Source organism: Harpia harpyja, chromosome 3 (assembly GCF_026419915.1).
Source record: "Harpia harpyja isolate bHarHar1 chromosome 3, bHarHar1 primary haplotype, whole genome shotgun sequence".
Taxonomy (NCBI): domain Eukaryota; kingdom Metazoa; phylum Chordata; class Aves; order Accipitriformes; family Accipitridae; genus Harpia; species Harpia harpyja.
The window spans coordinates 10887713-10905187 of NC_068942.1; the positions used below are offsets into that span (position 1 = coordinate 10887713).

General features: G+C 42.0%; 1 protein-coding gene across 5 annotated transcripts in view; it reads left to right on the plus strand.

Annotated features, from left to right (window-relative positions):
* PDSS2 (decaprenyl diphosphate synthase subunit 2) overlaps positions 1-13003 on the plus strand; it is a 123372-nt gene extending 110369 nt beyond the window's left edge. For 3 of the 5 annotated variants that reach the window (XM_052781384.1, XM_052781385.1, XM_052781386.1), the window contains one exon: positions 10706-13003. In XM_052781384.1, coding sequence (XP_052637344.1) covers positions 10706-10864 — 159 coding nt within the window. In that variant the 3' untranslated portion in view covers positions 10865-13003. Of the gene's footprint in view, positions 1-7319; positions 10232-10705 lie in introns of those variants that run through there. The other 2 variants (XM_052781388.1, XM_052781387.1) reach the window with 2 other exon arrangements.
* Positions 13004-17475: the final 4472 nt, after the last annotated feature.

The window sequence follows — 17475 nt, forward strand, 5'->3', positions numbered from 1 at the left end:
GTGTTTCTTCCAGTCCCCTTTACAACTTTTAGCTAAGTCACCACTGTATTTCCTACTGGGACTGCTCTATATTAAAGACAGACCTGAACTAACTAGCATATCTACTGAAGGTAGCTGGGACACCATAAAGCTCTTGGAGAGCTGCAGGAGATGGCTGAGAAGGTTCCCCTGGTTAAATACTGGAGCACAGCGTGCTTGTGGTGGAGATGGAAGATGACATTGTGTCCCCAACTTGCTCACTGAGCACAAGCTTGACTTGTTCTGAGTCTTAAGTAGATCATGAGGGTCCAGTTATCTCTAGCATCAGTGGGAAATAATATATAAATTATTGAGCCACACACATGATTGAGAATTGCTTCTTGAACTGGGGCCTGAAGAGTGTTACAGCTATGACTAATTGCTGCGAGTATGGAAGGCTAACACACAAGTACGGGTCAGACTTTTATTATAATTATTCTGTATTGAGAAAATTTGTAATTTGGATTAAAAAAGCTCTCTGTCTTTCATTCCTCTTAGAACATAAAAAGGATCTCAACCTTAGCTCGCTATTTAAAATCATTGTGCTTTTAGGGGTTTTTTTCTACCATAGAAGAAAACTGATACAACTGTGACTTTCTAAAAAACTGAGCGCACTAAATTTCTTCTTCTTCAAATGTGTCTGAGTATGTGAGACACTTCTATGAATGTTTAAGCTAGGGTACTTGCTTTTGTAAGTCCAGAGTGGGTTTTCTCTTTTTAATTGTTACACTTGTGATCCACCCAATGTAATTTCCGGGGTGGGGCGTGGGGAGGGCAGTTAGCAGGGAGAAGAGCATCTAAAATTGCTTTACTGAATTAAATATTTAAATATTTGTCAGTGTATTCTGTATTTTGACTGATATTATTTCATATTTTGGAGCCTTCCCATGAAATTTAAAAACTCATAGTGTGCTTAAGCAACTTGGACACTTGAATAAAAGGAAAGGAAGGGGAAAAAGCCCTTCAAGTTTTGTATTTTGAGCAATTGACTTCAGCCAGAAGGCATGTGATTTTACTAGCTCTGGGTAATCATCTCTTGCACAAGCACAGGTATTATGGGTTTAGTAATGACAGTGAAAAATTCTCCATGGTTTTTGTGAGCTCAAACAATAATCAACTTTGGTTTTGTAGAAGTCAGTTTCAAAACTATGATGTCAAGTCCCTCTCTTCTATGTTTCTTCATTTAAAATAAAAGTGTTCATTAGTTACATCCATACTAAATGAACCCAGTAACCTGTAGCTCACCCCAGCATAGTAGCTTAGCCAGTACATGCACACAGCCAATTAGAAGACATGTTGTGCAGTACAAATTAGTATTTCTTTTTTGCCCTTTGCTGTGTTGTCTTTATTTCTACATTACTAGAGTCAGTGTTCTGCATGTTGCTCAGTCTTCTCTTCTCAGCATCAATGTCCCCTCTCATCTTTCTATTCAGTTGCTAGAATTACTTTAACGTTCCTAGTCAAATCTGGGGGCTTGTTTCTTGTTGAGTCTGCAAAATATCTCCTCTTGAATTTTGTAAAAGCGTAGGTCACCAAAACGAGCTGTAGAACTTCTGAAAATTTGTATTATTTTTGTTTTCTTAATTTTTATTATGAACTCGTGTGCCACTTAGTTGAGACAAAAATGTTCCTTTAGTTGAATTCATAAATATATGTATACAAAAATTATTAGCTGTTTAGCCTGCTTAAGAATATTTTACCTTACTCACTGTGGCTTTCAATTAAAATAATGAATGAAGGTAAATTTGAGAAATTGAGATCCACCTATTTAACATGCCTCCTTAAAAGGCAAAGGTCTTATTTTATTTCAATTTTGAGACTGCTCAAGAATTTTGAATTGTTCTTTTGATGCATGTTATATTAAAATGGTATCCCTGATTTTTTTCATTGACAAAAAAATATCTAGATAGTACTAGTAAATTTAGTGACGGCTCTGACATAAATAGAGAAGTGAAATATTTTCTATTAATTTAATTAGGTCTGAGACTGTCATGTCAATAAGGTCACTATGTTCTGCAAAATTTTTTACTATTTTTTTCTCCCAGCTTTTCTCAGTCTTTTTATCGGAAGGACTTTGATATCACAGAAGGCTTATTTTAAGGTCTGTGTTTCTGAATATATTTTTCTCACATTAGTATCTGAATGTTTCCCTCTTTTTTCTTTCCCCCTGCACCATCACACCGCAGCCAGACAAATTATTGATCTGTCATTGTGGTGTTTGAAAGTCTCTTCCAGAGATGAAAAAGTAGTTTCAGCTCTGTTTTACCATTGTTTCTCAGATAACAAAAGAAAAAGTACCAATATATGGCAGGGACAAAATTCATGTATGTCATTGAAAGAGACAGCAACTTTCCTGTCACCCTCATTTGTCTGTGGGATTTTGGCAAAAATCTCAAGACTTTTTAAAATCAAAAAGCTTTTATCCATTTTACATCTACTTTGCATGCAAGATAAGCCGCGCAATTCTAAAACAACAAATTGAGATTCTCAATTTAATTGTTACTATTTTATAATATTGATTAAAAACTCTCCACTGAAGTCAAAGCCTTAATGGTGCTTGGCATTATACAGTCGTTAAATGAGTGTGACAAAGGCACAACTAGTAGCAGAAATGAGTAAGCTAGGAATAATTCTTGTTTTCTAGCCAAGGCTCTGGAAAAATTATAAGATAAAGGCTAAATAAAGAAATAAATCCTGTATTTTGCAGCCAATGAGTATGCTACTGCAAGGATTTGTTGTTTTTCTAAATGCAATATTCAGAAAAGATAGATTAAGTCAAGTGAAAGAGGACATAGAAAAACTTTTTTTTTTTTTTTTTTTTTACTGTCTCCCTGTCCGTTTGCTCTGCTGTCTGCTATAGGGGCCTTTCATCCCAACTGGCATGGGAAATACAGTACATCAGCATAGTATGCTGTGACATACTTTGTTGGTTTGCATATGAAACACTGAGCATGACGTTAACACAGGGAGCAGATTTTGTACAGTAGTGGAAGTAGCGCGAGTCAAGAAGTGGTAGATCCAGCCATGTTCACTGCATGGCACTAATGTCTTGACTTCCCATATGGTAGGAGAGAAGAAAAACGGGAAAGGTCATATTCAGAAACAAGGAGGTTTCTCAGTGGTAGCCTACTGTCATGCAACTAATAAATGACAGTAACACAGTGCCATCCAGTTGCGTTAGCAAGAGCTGCATGGCTCCCCTTCCCCAGCTCACCGTTGACTACCATGGTTAGTGTGTTCATCCTGCTGCAGTGCTGTCTGCAGAGCAGGTTTACAGTCCCATGGCATAAATGAGAGTAGTCCTGTGGTTCTGTTTGTTTAAATGCCAGAGAATCATCATGAGATGTGTCATGGGACTATAGGCCATAGACTGTTCACTCTCTTGTTCCTGAAACGTAGCAAAGAGTTAAAACCAGAGCATTGTTTGTAGATACTTATGACCTGTGGCAGTTTTCCACGAAAATTTGTCTTGTTTATTTTGGAGCAGCCACTGTCATTAGTTCCTTTTGTTACGTATGTTAAAAAAACAGAATAGTCAGTGATTTAATGAATATTGGGGGGAGGGGGTTTATGTGTTAGTAATATTACAAAAGCAGTCAAAACCATTCAGAAGAAGCAACTTCCTCCTTTGTTGGAATTAACCATATCTGAATTAAGAAGGTGTACATCCAGTACCAAAAATCAGTTGCATCTTTGTTTTTAATCGGTGGGTATTTTCCATGGCTGCTTTGGGGTGAGAATCCAGCACAACTTTTGTTTCATTAAAGCAAACAACTATCACATCTTCTAACATAAATATCAAGTTAATTGCTTGTGTATGCTAAGATGACAATTAACAATCAATGTTTCCGTTAATGTGATTTAAGAAAGTCATGCTTTTTGGTAAAAAGTCATCACTTAACTACCATTGTTTAGATTTAAAAGCTAGTGGGCCTTGTTAAGTTCATCGTGAAAGATGTGGAAAGGCGTAAGGAGGAGGAGTTGGTGTCTCTTCTAAAATATTAAAGGGTCTGTACAATCAATCAGTGTCCCAGGATGACTTATAATTTTTTGGCAAAGTGTACTACAAGAACTGCGTAACAGCTGGAGTAGCAGTGTTCCCTGTAAGCAGGCCATATTTCCTCTGCTGTTGGGGGTGACTCTCTCCAGATTTGGTCCCTTCCTAGATAGGGTGTTTTTGAGTTTGAAGTAAAAAGAGAATTTTTCTATTTGTCGGGTGAGTAAGGAAAATAAATCCTACTCTACTAATGGAAGTTTCTGCAGGGTGTTTATGCACTTTAAAGATGCATTTCTTTACCTTTTGTATAGAAAAAGTTTCTAAGAAAATATTGAGTAATACTGCCCCAATTTCAACTGGCATATCATGCTGCATATAGCCAACAAAGATTTAAAATTTTTTTAAAAAATTATCTTGGACATTATGAAGTGATGCAATTGAATCATCGTCCAGCCCATTTTAGGAAGGGCATAACCCTGTGTCCAACCACAAAAACTGTAAAGGTGGATGCTGAGACATTCCAAGGTACTTAAAAAAACAAAGGAAAAATTTGATAAAATTGATCTACTAGCTGTGAAACATGTCGGTACCTTTTCAAGGTAACATTTAAGCAGTCTAAAACATCAGTGCTTATTGAGCATGGTGTTCCCACAAAAGAGAAAACAAATTTAGAAAAGCCAGTGCAGAACACTGCAAACACTTAAGAGCATTACTCAGTCACTTGGCCACAGATTAATTTAAATTTTGTGGTTTGGGGTTTTGTTTTGTTTCAGTGAGTGCTGTGCGCTTCAGAAATTTAGAATGTTTTAGCTCACTTCATGATCAGAGAGAATGCATGATATTTGAAGACTTCAGTATATAACAGATTTAGCTGTTTAGGATCATTCTTCTAAAACGACAACAAAAATCTGAAGTTACTTGTTGATATCTTGTCACTTAAGTAATTAATCCTAAGTTTGACCAACAACAAAAAAAAATCCAAGAATTTCAGTGTTGTTATTCTCCCTTTGCACATGAAGTCTAGTACAGGCAAAATACTACATATTCAGGGAGTCTTCCCCCACCCCCAGTTTGTTGTTCCCTACAGGTAGAGCTATCTGAAAAGAAACTGCTTTCCTTTGGCTAGGAAATAAGGCAGAAATATCTCAGCAGAGAAGACTTGAAGTTAGTTGTCTTTGTACTTGAACACCTGCTTAGTTTTTGTCTCCTTTAATTCTTCAAAATTCTAAAGTCTCCAAAATCCAGCAGCCCTAGCTTGCCTCTTTGACCTCTCTCTGCCCTCAGACAAGCCATTCTGTCCAACAGCAATCCAGAACAGTTGGTCTGAAGGCAAATACTTAACTTCTGCGGTATGGAGGAGAAATTTTCTCTTTGTCTTTTTAAAACAAAGGGACTGGGAAACGTAGTACTTTGAACTCTTCACAGAATCATACAATAATTTAAGTTGGAAGGGACCTCTGGGGGATGTCTGGTCCAACCTCTCGCTCAAAGCAGAGCCAGTACGGGTTTGCTCAGTTGAGTTTTGATTATGTGCAAGGACAGAGGTTTCACAGCCAACCTGAGCAACCGTATTCCAGTGCTTGACCTCCCTCCTGGTGGAAAGGTATTTCCTTGGGTGTAATCAGCATTTCCATGCTGCAACCTGTGCCCGTTGCCTCTCATCCTTTCCACGTACACCTCTGAGAAGAGTCCAGTTCCGACTCCTTGCCCATGAGGTGGGTGGGACAGCAAGAATAGCTTTCTATTCTTAAGGCTGAACTAAGCAATTCCCAGCATTTCCTTGTAGACCATGTACTGCTCCAGCCCCGAGTCATCTGAGTAGCCTCCTGCTGCACTTGCTGCAGTATGGCAATGTCTTTCACTTAGTGGGAAGCCCAAAATTGGGCACAGCACTCCAGGCACGGTCCCACAAGCCACAAATAGGGCGCAGTAATTCCTTGCTGAATACGCTTGTTAACACAGCCCAAGAAGCGGTTGATGATCTTTACTGCAGGGACACACTGCTTGGAGAAAAAAATACGTGTGTAGACAACTAACTATGAAGGAAAAAGAGTGTAGTTGAAACATCAGAAAAACAGGATATGGACCTCCTGGCCTGTTGGCCATTGATTCGAATCTGCTTGAATGTTGTCAAATCTGGTTAGAGGCAACTTCTGTTGGATTGCTGTCCCCAAAGTGGGGTCGTTTACCCGGTGTGCAAGACGCCAATATACACGCAGACCAGAGGTATTTCATTCCAATTCATGTTTACGCAAAGATGGGGGCTAGGTGATAATCCACAAAGCTAGCACACCTTATACCTAAATGGGCAAGCAATTTATACAGTTTAGTTTTACATATTTCGTTTCCAAAGTTCTTCCCCAAAACTGCTATTGGTAGTCGCTTATCTACCACAGTTTCTATTGGGCTAAAGTTTTCTCCACTTCGAATTAAAGGTACAGTGTTCTTTTATTCTACAGCGCATGCTCAAGGAGTAGGGGGGGTAGATCTTTTTGGTCTTGAATTGGGTTGGTGGTCATGATCTCCCTCAGCTGCCTTTACCTGTCCCCCAGTTACCAAAGATCTTTGCTGACTTCATGCCTATTAGCAATTATTCAACTTCCCGTGCCTCCTGGGGTAGGATGTTCCCTTCTTATCAGTCTTTTAGTTCTTCTTCGGGGGCACAGTTGTTAGTAAGGCATGCATTGGTTATACAAAGGGTATCCTGTTTCACAAAACCTTTGTGGCGTTTTTAAGGTGGCTTAAGTACATCAGGATGACCATTTAGTACCATATGTGAAACTAGCAGTTGGTTTTGAGATTCACCACCACCATCACCGTTTCATTACACTTCGTATATTTGTAACAAATCAGAAGAATTTAGAAAATTCTAGAATCTAAAAGCTGTGTAGACCCTGTCAAGGCTGCTAATCCAAATGTAGAATATCCCTTATGAATGTGCCTTAATAAAAAAACCCCCAAACATTAATGCTACAAAGTAGGAGCAGGAATGCAAATTCACTACAATTTTAGATAAGGTATTACCTAGACAACACAGGTTTTCTTTTTATTATTCATGTATGCTCTTCTGCAGGAAATAATCCCTTAGTTTTAACGTTTTACTAGCTCATAAGCAGAGAGATGGGACATACAAGCATACTCCTTTGGTTTTATGGGGGACTTAGAAGGGTAAGTCAGTGAACAGAGTACAAGTAAAGTTGTCATCCATAAGCATCCTTCTGTTCCCACATGTAGGGCCAGAACCATGAATGGACTATATATGGTTACACGGCCATTGCTCCGAAACTACCTCTATTTTGTCCAGTAGCTTTCAACGTGAGAGGTGGAAGCAGTCCTGAGACCAAGGCATTGAGCCCAGATCCTGCTTTTCATAGCAAGTGGCTGCTGTTCCGGGTTTTGGTTCCGCCTTGGCCCAGCAAACCTCAGAGGGTTGAGTGGAAAATGCCCCAGCTCCAACTATTTGGTGCTTATGGTTGTCTCCTGAAGGACAGGAAATGGAAGCTTGAAGCCAAGGTGCTGATACAAAACTCTCCTTTCCAGTGGGCAATCTCTTTTCCAAGGGGCAGTCTTCAAGGAACAATCAATGGCTTGTTACCGTTTATTTGCATTTATTTGCGGCTCAACTTGGCTGCGCTATTGCAACGTTATTCTTTAAGCTGAATTTAAATAACCAAAACCCAGTCGGTGATTTTTTCAGATTCATGGCACCTTCAGAATGAAATAGGGCTTTAGTGCCAATGCTCTGAACAAAAGCTTAAAAGTTAAAATGCAGTATTGCAGCATATCTAGCAGTTCAACTGGAGAAAAGTGTGTCAAAGCAATCTGTATTTTGACTTGTATTCAGTTTTAATTATTGAATGCCACTCTGAAGAAGTTTGTGTTTTACCGATGGATGAAATTGTTCCTACAAATGGAAACATGTTTGATGCACAAAACGATGCTATATAAGTAGAGACTAAAAGAGCAGATTCCTTTATTTAGAAGAAATTAATGAGGGAGCTTAATTAAAGTTTATAAAGCAACAAATACAAGCAGTTCATTTTACTTTTCTGTTTATTGGCCTCAAAAATTAGCTGTTCCTATCCAAATGAAATTAAAAAATAATACATCTAAACTGGATACATTGATTTTTTTTTTCTATGTACTTAGTTTGTGAAGTTCATTACATAAAATCATTGAAGCTCAAAAATTTAGAGTGTGAAAGTGTAACTGTAATACAACTAACACTACAGCTGAAGTCTTAAATTAGGTGTTTTTTGCACACAGCAGGGCTACTGAAGCCTGGTTTCCTATGGAGTTATATCCTGTATTTCTTTAATAACTATCCCACTACAAGAAGCCCAATTTGTACTCTTCCCCCCCCCCTTTCTTTTTTCTTCCTTTTACAACCCCAGCTGAGATAGAGGTAGCATGCAGTCTGGTTAATCCAGGCTGGTTTGCCTCAGTGTATGCTTATTTGAGTTGACCAGCTGATTCTGCAAATGGAATATAAAACAGGTATGTTTTTAAGGGCTGTAAATTGTTCATTACATAGGATGATCTCTAACTGAAGAGCTGAGGAAGGAGCTTGCCATATGAGCAGGTATTTTTCATTCTGAGGTTCCTTGAACTTTTCTTGGAAACATTCAGTAGCGGATTAGTCTGATTTTTGTATAGTGATTCCTCTGCCTATAGTTTGACACCAACTTTGCAATTGTTTTGGCTTCAAGGCACTGTGTGTGTCTAAGGGCTTACACACACAAGACAAGCGTGTAAATGGATTGTGTCCTTGCATTAGAATTCTCCCCCTTTCCAGATTTTGGTGTTACAAGTAAGTCATAGTATGTATATGCAATCATACATGCTTAAGCTAAGCTCCTCTGATCTTTGACCAGTTTGAAGACTTTTTAGGAGCTATTTTCTTTCCTGTTTACGTGTCAATATATACTTACATGAGTATTACAAAGTATGCTAAACCTTTTTAATGAGCTTTTGCAAATCAGCAGTGTTTGCTTCAAGATGTGTGGGTTCTGCCATCTCGCAAAGTTGTGCCTCAAGGAAGGGGGAAGAAACAGCTTTTCACGCTGCTGGCGTACCTCACCTCACCTGTCCCCACTTTTGCTGTAGAGCTGTGGTTATATGGCTGATTCCCATTCGTTAGAAGACATGTTGAATTAGCTATGCAATGCATTTATGCCTCAGGGCGAGTTCCTTTCCAGCGCACAGTGCAGGAAGATTCTAACTGAAGTGGAGAATAAAATTTTTATGAACTGGGACTTGAACACTCATGTGCTGTAATATGCTTTCAGCTAATTTCATCTTTAAATACAGATAATGAATCCACTTCAGTTTGTATTCAGATAAGAATTGTCATTCATTCTGTATGAATGCAAGTATCTACATAAAATGGGTGACTTTTACAATTTGGTCATAGCTTAGTTTTTTTTTTTTTTTTACATGATTTAAACTAGATAGATAAGGTTATACTGATGTATTTGTAAATGAATTGGGGCATTGGGCTGTGTATTGGAGGAAAACATAATTTATAAAACCCTGTATAATTAGTTACTGTAGATACCTGTGTTCAAGAAAAGCCCTTTTTTTAAAAGCCGATACAGTGATGTAAGCCAGCTATGAAAGCCAGGTGGGGCACATTAAAGGTCATGAAATGCTGTCATGCTTTTGGGATAATCAAATCCTGAAGATCCACCTGGACTTAATTCCCAGGCTCTGGCGTGAGGCATCAGGCTGGAGTTGGTCTGAGGACACCTGTATTTTAGGTTGGAAAATGTAACAGTGTTTCATGACAGTCTCATGATGCTGTTCAGGAAAAAAAAGCAATTAAAAATAAAAAAGCCCTTAATAAGTGTGATTACTATTTAGAGCTTCAGCTAAGTTGAGGTACTGGGGAAAAACAACATGTTTTGTTTGTGGTATTTCATAGGAAATTTAACCTGTCACTTACCCAAGTTTTTTAGCTGCCAAATCTTTCCAGCAGCTTGCCATGAAATGTCTGTTATTCCATGAAAATACTTTCTTTCTCATATGATGTATCAGCAAACCATTGTCAAATTCCTTAACCTTTACTGAAAAGGTTGAGTTTGCATGGATATAGCTCAGTACGATAAAAGTTTAACACATCCTATTTTACTGACAAAATTTGCTTTTGTCCACTGTAACAAATGTAATCATATGGTATATAAATAGAAACCTGTATTACAAAAGACAAGAGTTCAACATGTGGCATCCTGTGCCTGTTTCCAAAAACAGGGGATGGAATGGGTGTTCATAAAATCCAGTTTTTGACTGCAGAAAATGAGAGCGCAAGTGAGCAGCTGGTCTGCCAGTTCTGCACAAAAGCTCCCAGGCAGTGGCTTAGGTATGCAATGCCCAGATATTTGAAAATGTTTTGGGTTTTTTGGTTTGTTTTTTGTTTTTTTTTTTTTCTTTTAAATTAAGTGTGCCCTTTGGAGGGCCAGCATCTTTCAGGTGATGAAGTAATGGGTGATGTAGTTTAAATTACCCACAGTTTTGCTGTAGTGGGGAGCCAAAGCAGAGGCAGGCGAGAGTATGCACGGGCTTTGTCTGACGGCTGGCTTCGGTTCTTGCCTTTACCTCGGGAAGGGGCGGTGGATGCCCTGCGCTCTCGGACATAATCGTGTGCGCCGGCACTGCCGAAACCCACCCCCTTGTGCCTGTGTTTTCTGACAGCTGCGGGAAGCGATCAAGGCCGGCAAAGGTGTGACTTCTGCCATCGACCTCTGCCGCTGCCACGGAAACAGAGCGCTGGCGGCCCTGGAGCGCTTCCCTCCCTCCGAGGCCAGGGCCGCCTTGGCCAACATCGTCTGCACCGTGACCAGGTTCTCCTGACCCGCCGCCCCGGGAGGACCGGCTCTCCCTCCGCGGGCAGAAGCGACCCGGCGGGGATGCCGACGATGCCCCGTGCCGCTGGTCACCGCGTGCCCCCCGTCCCGTCCCGACGGAGGAACGCGCGCCGGCTGCCGCCGCCGCTGCCAACAAAATTCGGGAGGGGGAAGAAAAAAAAAAAAGGTCACAGCCGGCTTTCGCTTGTCATGCCAGAAGCGCACTTGAGGCTGCACCGGTAGAAATAATTAATGAGTCCCGTTTCCGTGACCTCAGCAAATGGACAGGAAATAAGTCGGTATTGATTGGGCACCGGCGGGGACGGCGCCAGGGCGGAGGCCGGTGGTTTTCCTGCCCGAGGGAGGGATGGAGGGAGGGATGGAGGGGCGTGAAGATCCAGGTGTCACAAGAAACCCGCTCAAACCTGCCCAGAGAGAGCGAGCTGCCAAAGCCGGGAATTAACGTACCCGCTTATCAAGGGGAAGGGCAGTTCGGGGGATTAATGGGGGAAAATCCTCTCTGTCTGCATGCAGTCATGTCTCCTCACACTGTTTTTATGTATTCAAATGTAAAATTACCCTGTGCCTAATGCTTTCCGTATTTGAGAAACTTGCTGAGAAAATGTGTCAAGCATGGTAAGTAGGAGCTTTAAAATATTTAATCAAATATTAATTTGGTTCTGTTAAGGGAACTGATTGCCTGGGTTTTATATTGTGTGTATATAACATGTTGCTCTGGGTCGAAGAATGAGGTATTTCCAGCTCTTCCCAGCTCTTCTGGGGGAGGGAATATCCCTTCCTCGGATCCAGCAGTTTGTTTCAACACAGTCTTACACAAAAGAATTTCCTAGGTTTGTGACACTTGCATTCATTTAAGCCAAATAAATGTTAATTTGTAAGGCTAGACATCGGCCTTTGGCAGAGAGGAAGGAGGAATGCTCTTCTGTGAGTACAGTCTTTCACCGCACTGAATAAAATGCAGAAAATACTGGAGAAGTTTTGAACCTCAGTGTGTTGAATTTTAAAGTCCAATTACAGACAGCATATAAGGTGTATCAGAAGCCTGCAATTTGAGACCGTCTCTGTTTTGTTCATAGGAGATGATTTTTGTGGTTTGCATGCATGCAATCTGAGAACGCCGTTGACAAGAAGGCTGAGTTTACATAAATGATCTAGATTGAGGCTCAGCTACCTTTCTTCCTTCTGTGGTGTAATTACAGCCCAATCTGGAGACAGCTAGCACAGCAAACAGATTTCATTACATCCCTCACTCAAACACTAAGTGGAGTTATTTCTGTTAAATTCTCTCCTCCCTCCTTCTCCCCCTGCACTCCTTCCCCCTGTCACACAGCTTGTTTGTCATAGACCAGTGTGTTGCATTCCACCAAATGCAAAATATAAATAAAAACTCTATCCTCTAAAAATATACTGAAAATACATCCTGCATAATGTACATAATATTCTGTGTAATATATGCCTATGTTATACCATAATGTTATATGTATAATAAGCAACCTTGAGACACAATCTTTGTTTAGGAGCAGCATCCAGAACTCAGGACTCACTTTGTTCTGGAGAATGGCTTCAACACCAGACCCCTTCTTGCTTGCACTTTCTTTCTCATGCCTGCCCTGGCATTTTCTTTCTTCCCAAGACTGGCACTTCTGCCTGAGTTAGTGCTGTTGCTGCAGCAGAAAGGCTGGAGGCAGAAGAGGAGCACCGAGAAGCATGGAGTAGCCCAGCTAGTGGCAGTCGCAGGCATCTGCCTTAGCTAACCACTGTAGATTCTCACCTGTGAAGTTCCCTGAAGTTCTGCTAACGTAAAACTTGTGCTTGAAAGAAATACCTAAATTCAACCAGAGTCATATTTCAGCTTTTTTTGGCTCTGGTTTTTATATACTACATATAGTAGGAGCCATACATTATCTTCTCTTTGTCTTTTACATCTGTGCTAATTGGTTCATAATGGTTTAGGGCTGCAAGAAGCTTGGGTCTGCTGGAGATATTCTGAGCCATCTCACCCCAGTTGTGTGAAAGAAATATCAAACATACTGCAAAACTGTGTATACCTGGTTTATTTTTTCATGAAAGTACAATTCTTTTATTTGTACTTTTTACTAATAAAGGGAAATCAGCAAAAAATTAATGACTTTTTTTGTATTTTTATCACCAGAATGTTCTGTTTGCTCTTGAACTATTCTTCAACCTCAATTTTTTAAAAAGCAACATGAATTGTCCCTTAGCAATGTTACCAAGTAATCTTATATTTAAGATATTTGCCTGTAATTGTTGAGAAATTTTTGTTGTCTTGTTTCCTCCAGGTAACCTACAAGCAAAGTATTATACCTCTCTGTCAAACTCTGGGTGAATTATTCATTGCTGTGTATTAATATACTCCCCACACCTTATACAATTTCTGAGCAATGGTGGAACCTTAAGGCTGTTCTGCTTTTATTTTTATCTCAATTCCTTTTCCCCACCTACCTCTATAAGGAGGTCAGGGAGAGGGAGGCCTGTGGTCTGGGGGGTGGCTGAGGAAGGCATTAATGCCATTTATTTCAGTTATCCAGCTACTCAACCAGACGTACCTGTCAGCTGCTCCTCTGAACTTATCCCAGGTATTGTATTGCTGGACTATTCCACAGGTGCACAAAATACAGGGCAAGGTCCCAACTGCTTTTTAAACCAAACTAAATTCATCTCCTACAAAGAGCACATCTGCAGTGGCTAGAATGGCTGTTTCATAGGTCTGCGATGGAAGGTCGTTTAACTGCCAGCCGAGTACTTCCAGCTCCACAGTTGTGATAAAGCTGTATAGGCAGGTTGTTTGGAAAATGAGGTACTTAGAAGAATAGAAATGGCTGGAAGGGACTGCTGAAAGTCCTCTGGTGAAATATCCCATGTGAAGTGGACTGTTGCCTACATGAAGTCTGGTCTTGGAAACCACCAGGGATGGAACTTCCACAGGTTCCCCATGCAACCTGTCCCAGTGCTGCTCCACCTTCCTTGTGAAGGAGTTTTCCTGATGACCAGCATGAACCTCCTTCACCATAGCTAGTGGCCGTTGCCCATTATTTATCACCTGCCACTGCCAAGAATTGTTTGGGTCTGCTGTCTTTGACTTTGTCTTTTGTCTTTTTGTCTTTGTTTTTGTCCCTATCCTGCAGCTGTGTGCCGCAGTTCGATTGCCTGTTAGCCTCCTCTTACCGGCCAGAGAAGCTCCAGCTCTGTCAGCCTCTCCTGGTGGCCGTGTGTGCTAGGCCCTAACTAATGGGGTAGCCCTTCAGTGACCTGCGTGACTTTCATATCATCCCTGTTGGGCTGTGAGCCCAAAATAGGCCCGTTTAGGAGCAGACTCACGGCGTGTGGTAAGGAGGAGAACAAAAGTTCACCCCAACGTACTGGGTCTTGCTATGACGGAATTACTTTTCTTCATAGCATCCCATATGGTGCCGTGTTTTGGATTTGTGACCAAAGCAGCGTTGCTAACACACCGATGTTTTAGCTATTGCTCAACAGTGCTTGCATAGCACCAAGGCTTTCTCTGCTCCTCACTCTGGTGCCCAGTAAGTGGGTTGGTGGTGAGCAAGGGGCTGGGAGGGGGCACAACTGGGACAGCTGACCTGAACTGACCACAGAGATATTCCGCACCAGGTAACGTCATGCTCAGCAATAAAAACTGGGGATGAGGTGTGGAGGTGTTCCAGGGGGTCCGTTGCTTGGGGACTGTCTGGGCATCAGTTGGCTGGTGGTGGTTGCTTTTGCATCACTTGTCTTTGTTTTGTTTTCATTTTTTTCCCTTTTACCTATTAAACCGTCTTTAACTCAACCCATGAATTTTCTCACTGTTGCCCTTCTGATTCTCTCTGCCATCCTGCTGTGGGGGGCAGTGAGTGAGCAGCTGTGAGGTGCTTAGCTGCCGTCCAGGGTGAGTCCTTTTTGGACTCCACAGTCCTTTTTGGCACCCAGCGTGGGATACATAGGGTCCGAGATAACAAGACATTTGACTGGACTGTGCTAGAGGAAACTTGCTACACCTGTTTAGCTGTTGCTGGTTGCGCTGTTGACTTATTTGTTCTCAATGCAGGTTTATTTGTTCCCTTACCCACTCTGTGTCATGCTCCCTCTCTTGCTGTACATAAATTTGAGAGCTTGTTAAAAGCTGGCTTTGGCTTTTGCAGTCTGCTGTGCCACGTAGCACTTGGCTGTGTTTTGCCCAGGAGAACTATGAGGAAAGCGCTGGTGTTTGGGCCCTGCCTTGCTGCTGTCCCAGTACTTCAGGAACCATCTCATTGAGGCAATTAACAGTTACACCTTTTCCCTCTGAGAGCCAATTTGTGGAGGAAACAAAGAAGGGCACCTTCCCCTTCATCCCCTGCAGGGTAGTTGCTTTCCACGTTGTTAGAATGACTCTTCAGTATCTTGAACATCCCTGGGTGATCACATTGGTGTGCCTCATGAATCTGTTTCTAGCTTTTTCCTAAGGTTAACTGACTATTTAGGAATATCACACAGGGATGTGCCATGAGGCAGTGTGGTCATGGGTGGCAAGGTGCGTGGGAGAATATGGGCAGGTGTCTAGAACGGTTTTCACCTCCAATGGTGTGAGACTTGACCCCTGAATAAGTGCAGGATCCTGATGAAGTGACAGAACATTTGAGAAAAGGATGCCCTGCCTATGCCAAAGGGACACAACTTCTCGCACTGTGCGGGGCCTGCCTACCCCTACCGAGTGCTGTTCAGCACCCTCAGTGGGGAGAGAGGGTCTCTGGATCTGAAGACATACAAACAAGCATCGTGGCTAAGCCAGAGAGCCAATGCTCAACTATATCAGTCACCCCTATAGTCCAGAAGAAACAATAGAAGCAGAAGTCAACTCGTTCAGTCAGGGAGGAAGAAGCTTCTCCAAAGAGGGAACAGGAGGGGAAAGAGACAGAAATCATAAATGAGCCAGAAATCACCAGCTCCTTATCCCTGAGTAAGCTGCAAGATAGGCACAAAGATTATAGCCATCAACCTGGTGAGCTAATTATCAGCTGGCTGCTCCAATGCTGGAATACTGGGGCCAACAGTCAGGAATTTGAGGGCAAGGAAGCACATCAGCTGGGATCCCTTGCGAGGGACTGGGGCATCAACAAAGGGATTGGAAAAGGAGCAACAATCGGCAGCCTCTGGAGGCAGCTCCTGTTGAGCACGAAGGAAAGTATCCCCTCAAGGAAGATCTTGTAAACTATCGAGGCAAGCGGATAACCACCGAGAGTGGTATCCAGTATCTGAGGGAATTAGTAGTGGTGGAGGTGATCTACAGGAGCCTAGACAACAACCAGGCATCTGAAGACCTGGGTGAAGTCCAGTACACGCGGTCCATGCAGCAGAAGTTTGTATGGAGCGCACCGTCATCGTACGCCGGCACCCTGGTGCTAATGATTTGGCCAGACATCGAGGGTAGATGGGCTGGCCGGCTCCAGCAATTCAAAGAGAATCTCTCTTCCACCCCAACCTTAGAGGCCTGTGTCTCGGCTGGGGAGAGACCGTCCCAACAGTTCCAGGTATTCAAAGACAGCGTGGCTTCCTCCTCGCCCATACCAGCCATCATCTCAGCTACCAGGTGAGCTCAAGGGGAAGGGTACTGTGGGCACATTTGAGTGCCACTCTGTGGTTCTGTCTGCACGACCACGAGGAGGACGTGAGGAAGTAGGATGGTGAACCCACCTGGAAGCTGGGGTATGTGAATTGCAAGGAAAAACAGTGGCCAAAAAGGGTCCATACAGGAAAATCACTGCTCCTGTTGCTGTTGAGCAACTCCACGGACAGAGTAGAAGGACGGATCTTCCTTCTGGCCCGAATAAGGAACTTTTGGTTTGCAGTTACAAGAAATCAGGTAATGAATACTCTGTCCAGGAACAGAGGGGCCCTGCCGGGTAGAGGAGGGGGACAACCGGGTTTATTGGACTGCATGGATTTGATGGCCTGGCACACCTGATCAGCTGGCTGTGCTTCTCTTAGTGTAACCCAGCGTGTGCCTTGCCTTATTTGCAATAAAGAGTGCACGGGTGGCCCATATTCAGCTTAGCATCCAACTTGATAGAGGTTGCTAAAAGATTGAAAAGCTCTTTTTAGTTTAATGGAAACATTAAGGAAGCATTCTCTGGGGTTGACAGGGAATGCTTCTTGCCCCAAGCAGTGTTAAAGATGCCAGACCAGCCTGCTCAAGGGTAAACCTGCTGGCGAGATCTCTCCGTTGCTTTTTCTTCCAAGCAGATAGTGTTTGAATTTTCATAGATGCAAAAGGCTAACCCAAACAACTGTGTCATGCTGCAGATTATCAAGGAAGTGGCTTCTGGGTCAGATCACCAGCTGTCGCTACTCTCATCAACTACTTCAATCTCATAGAAAAGTGAGGCATCAAACTTTTTTTTACTCTTCGTAGTCTTCAAAGAACTTTTACCTGCAGAGTGTCTTATGAAAAAGAAAGAGCTAAAGCTTTTCAGTCTCTCAAAGCAGTTCAAAGGAAAGAATATTTCCAGTTCTGGAAGTCATCTGTTCTGACAGTCTTTGCATGAAATTATCTTTTCCTTTCAGAAACCAATCCCTAAAATGCATTAATTATTTATATAA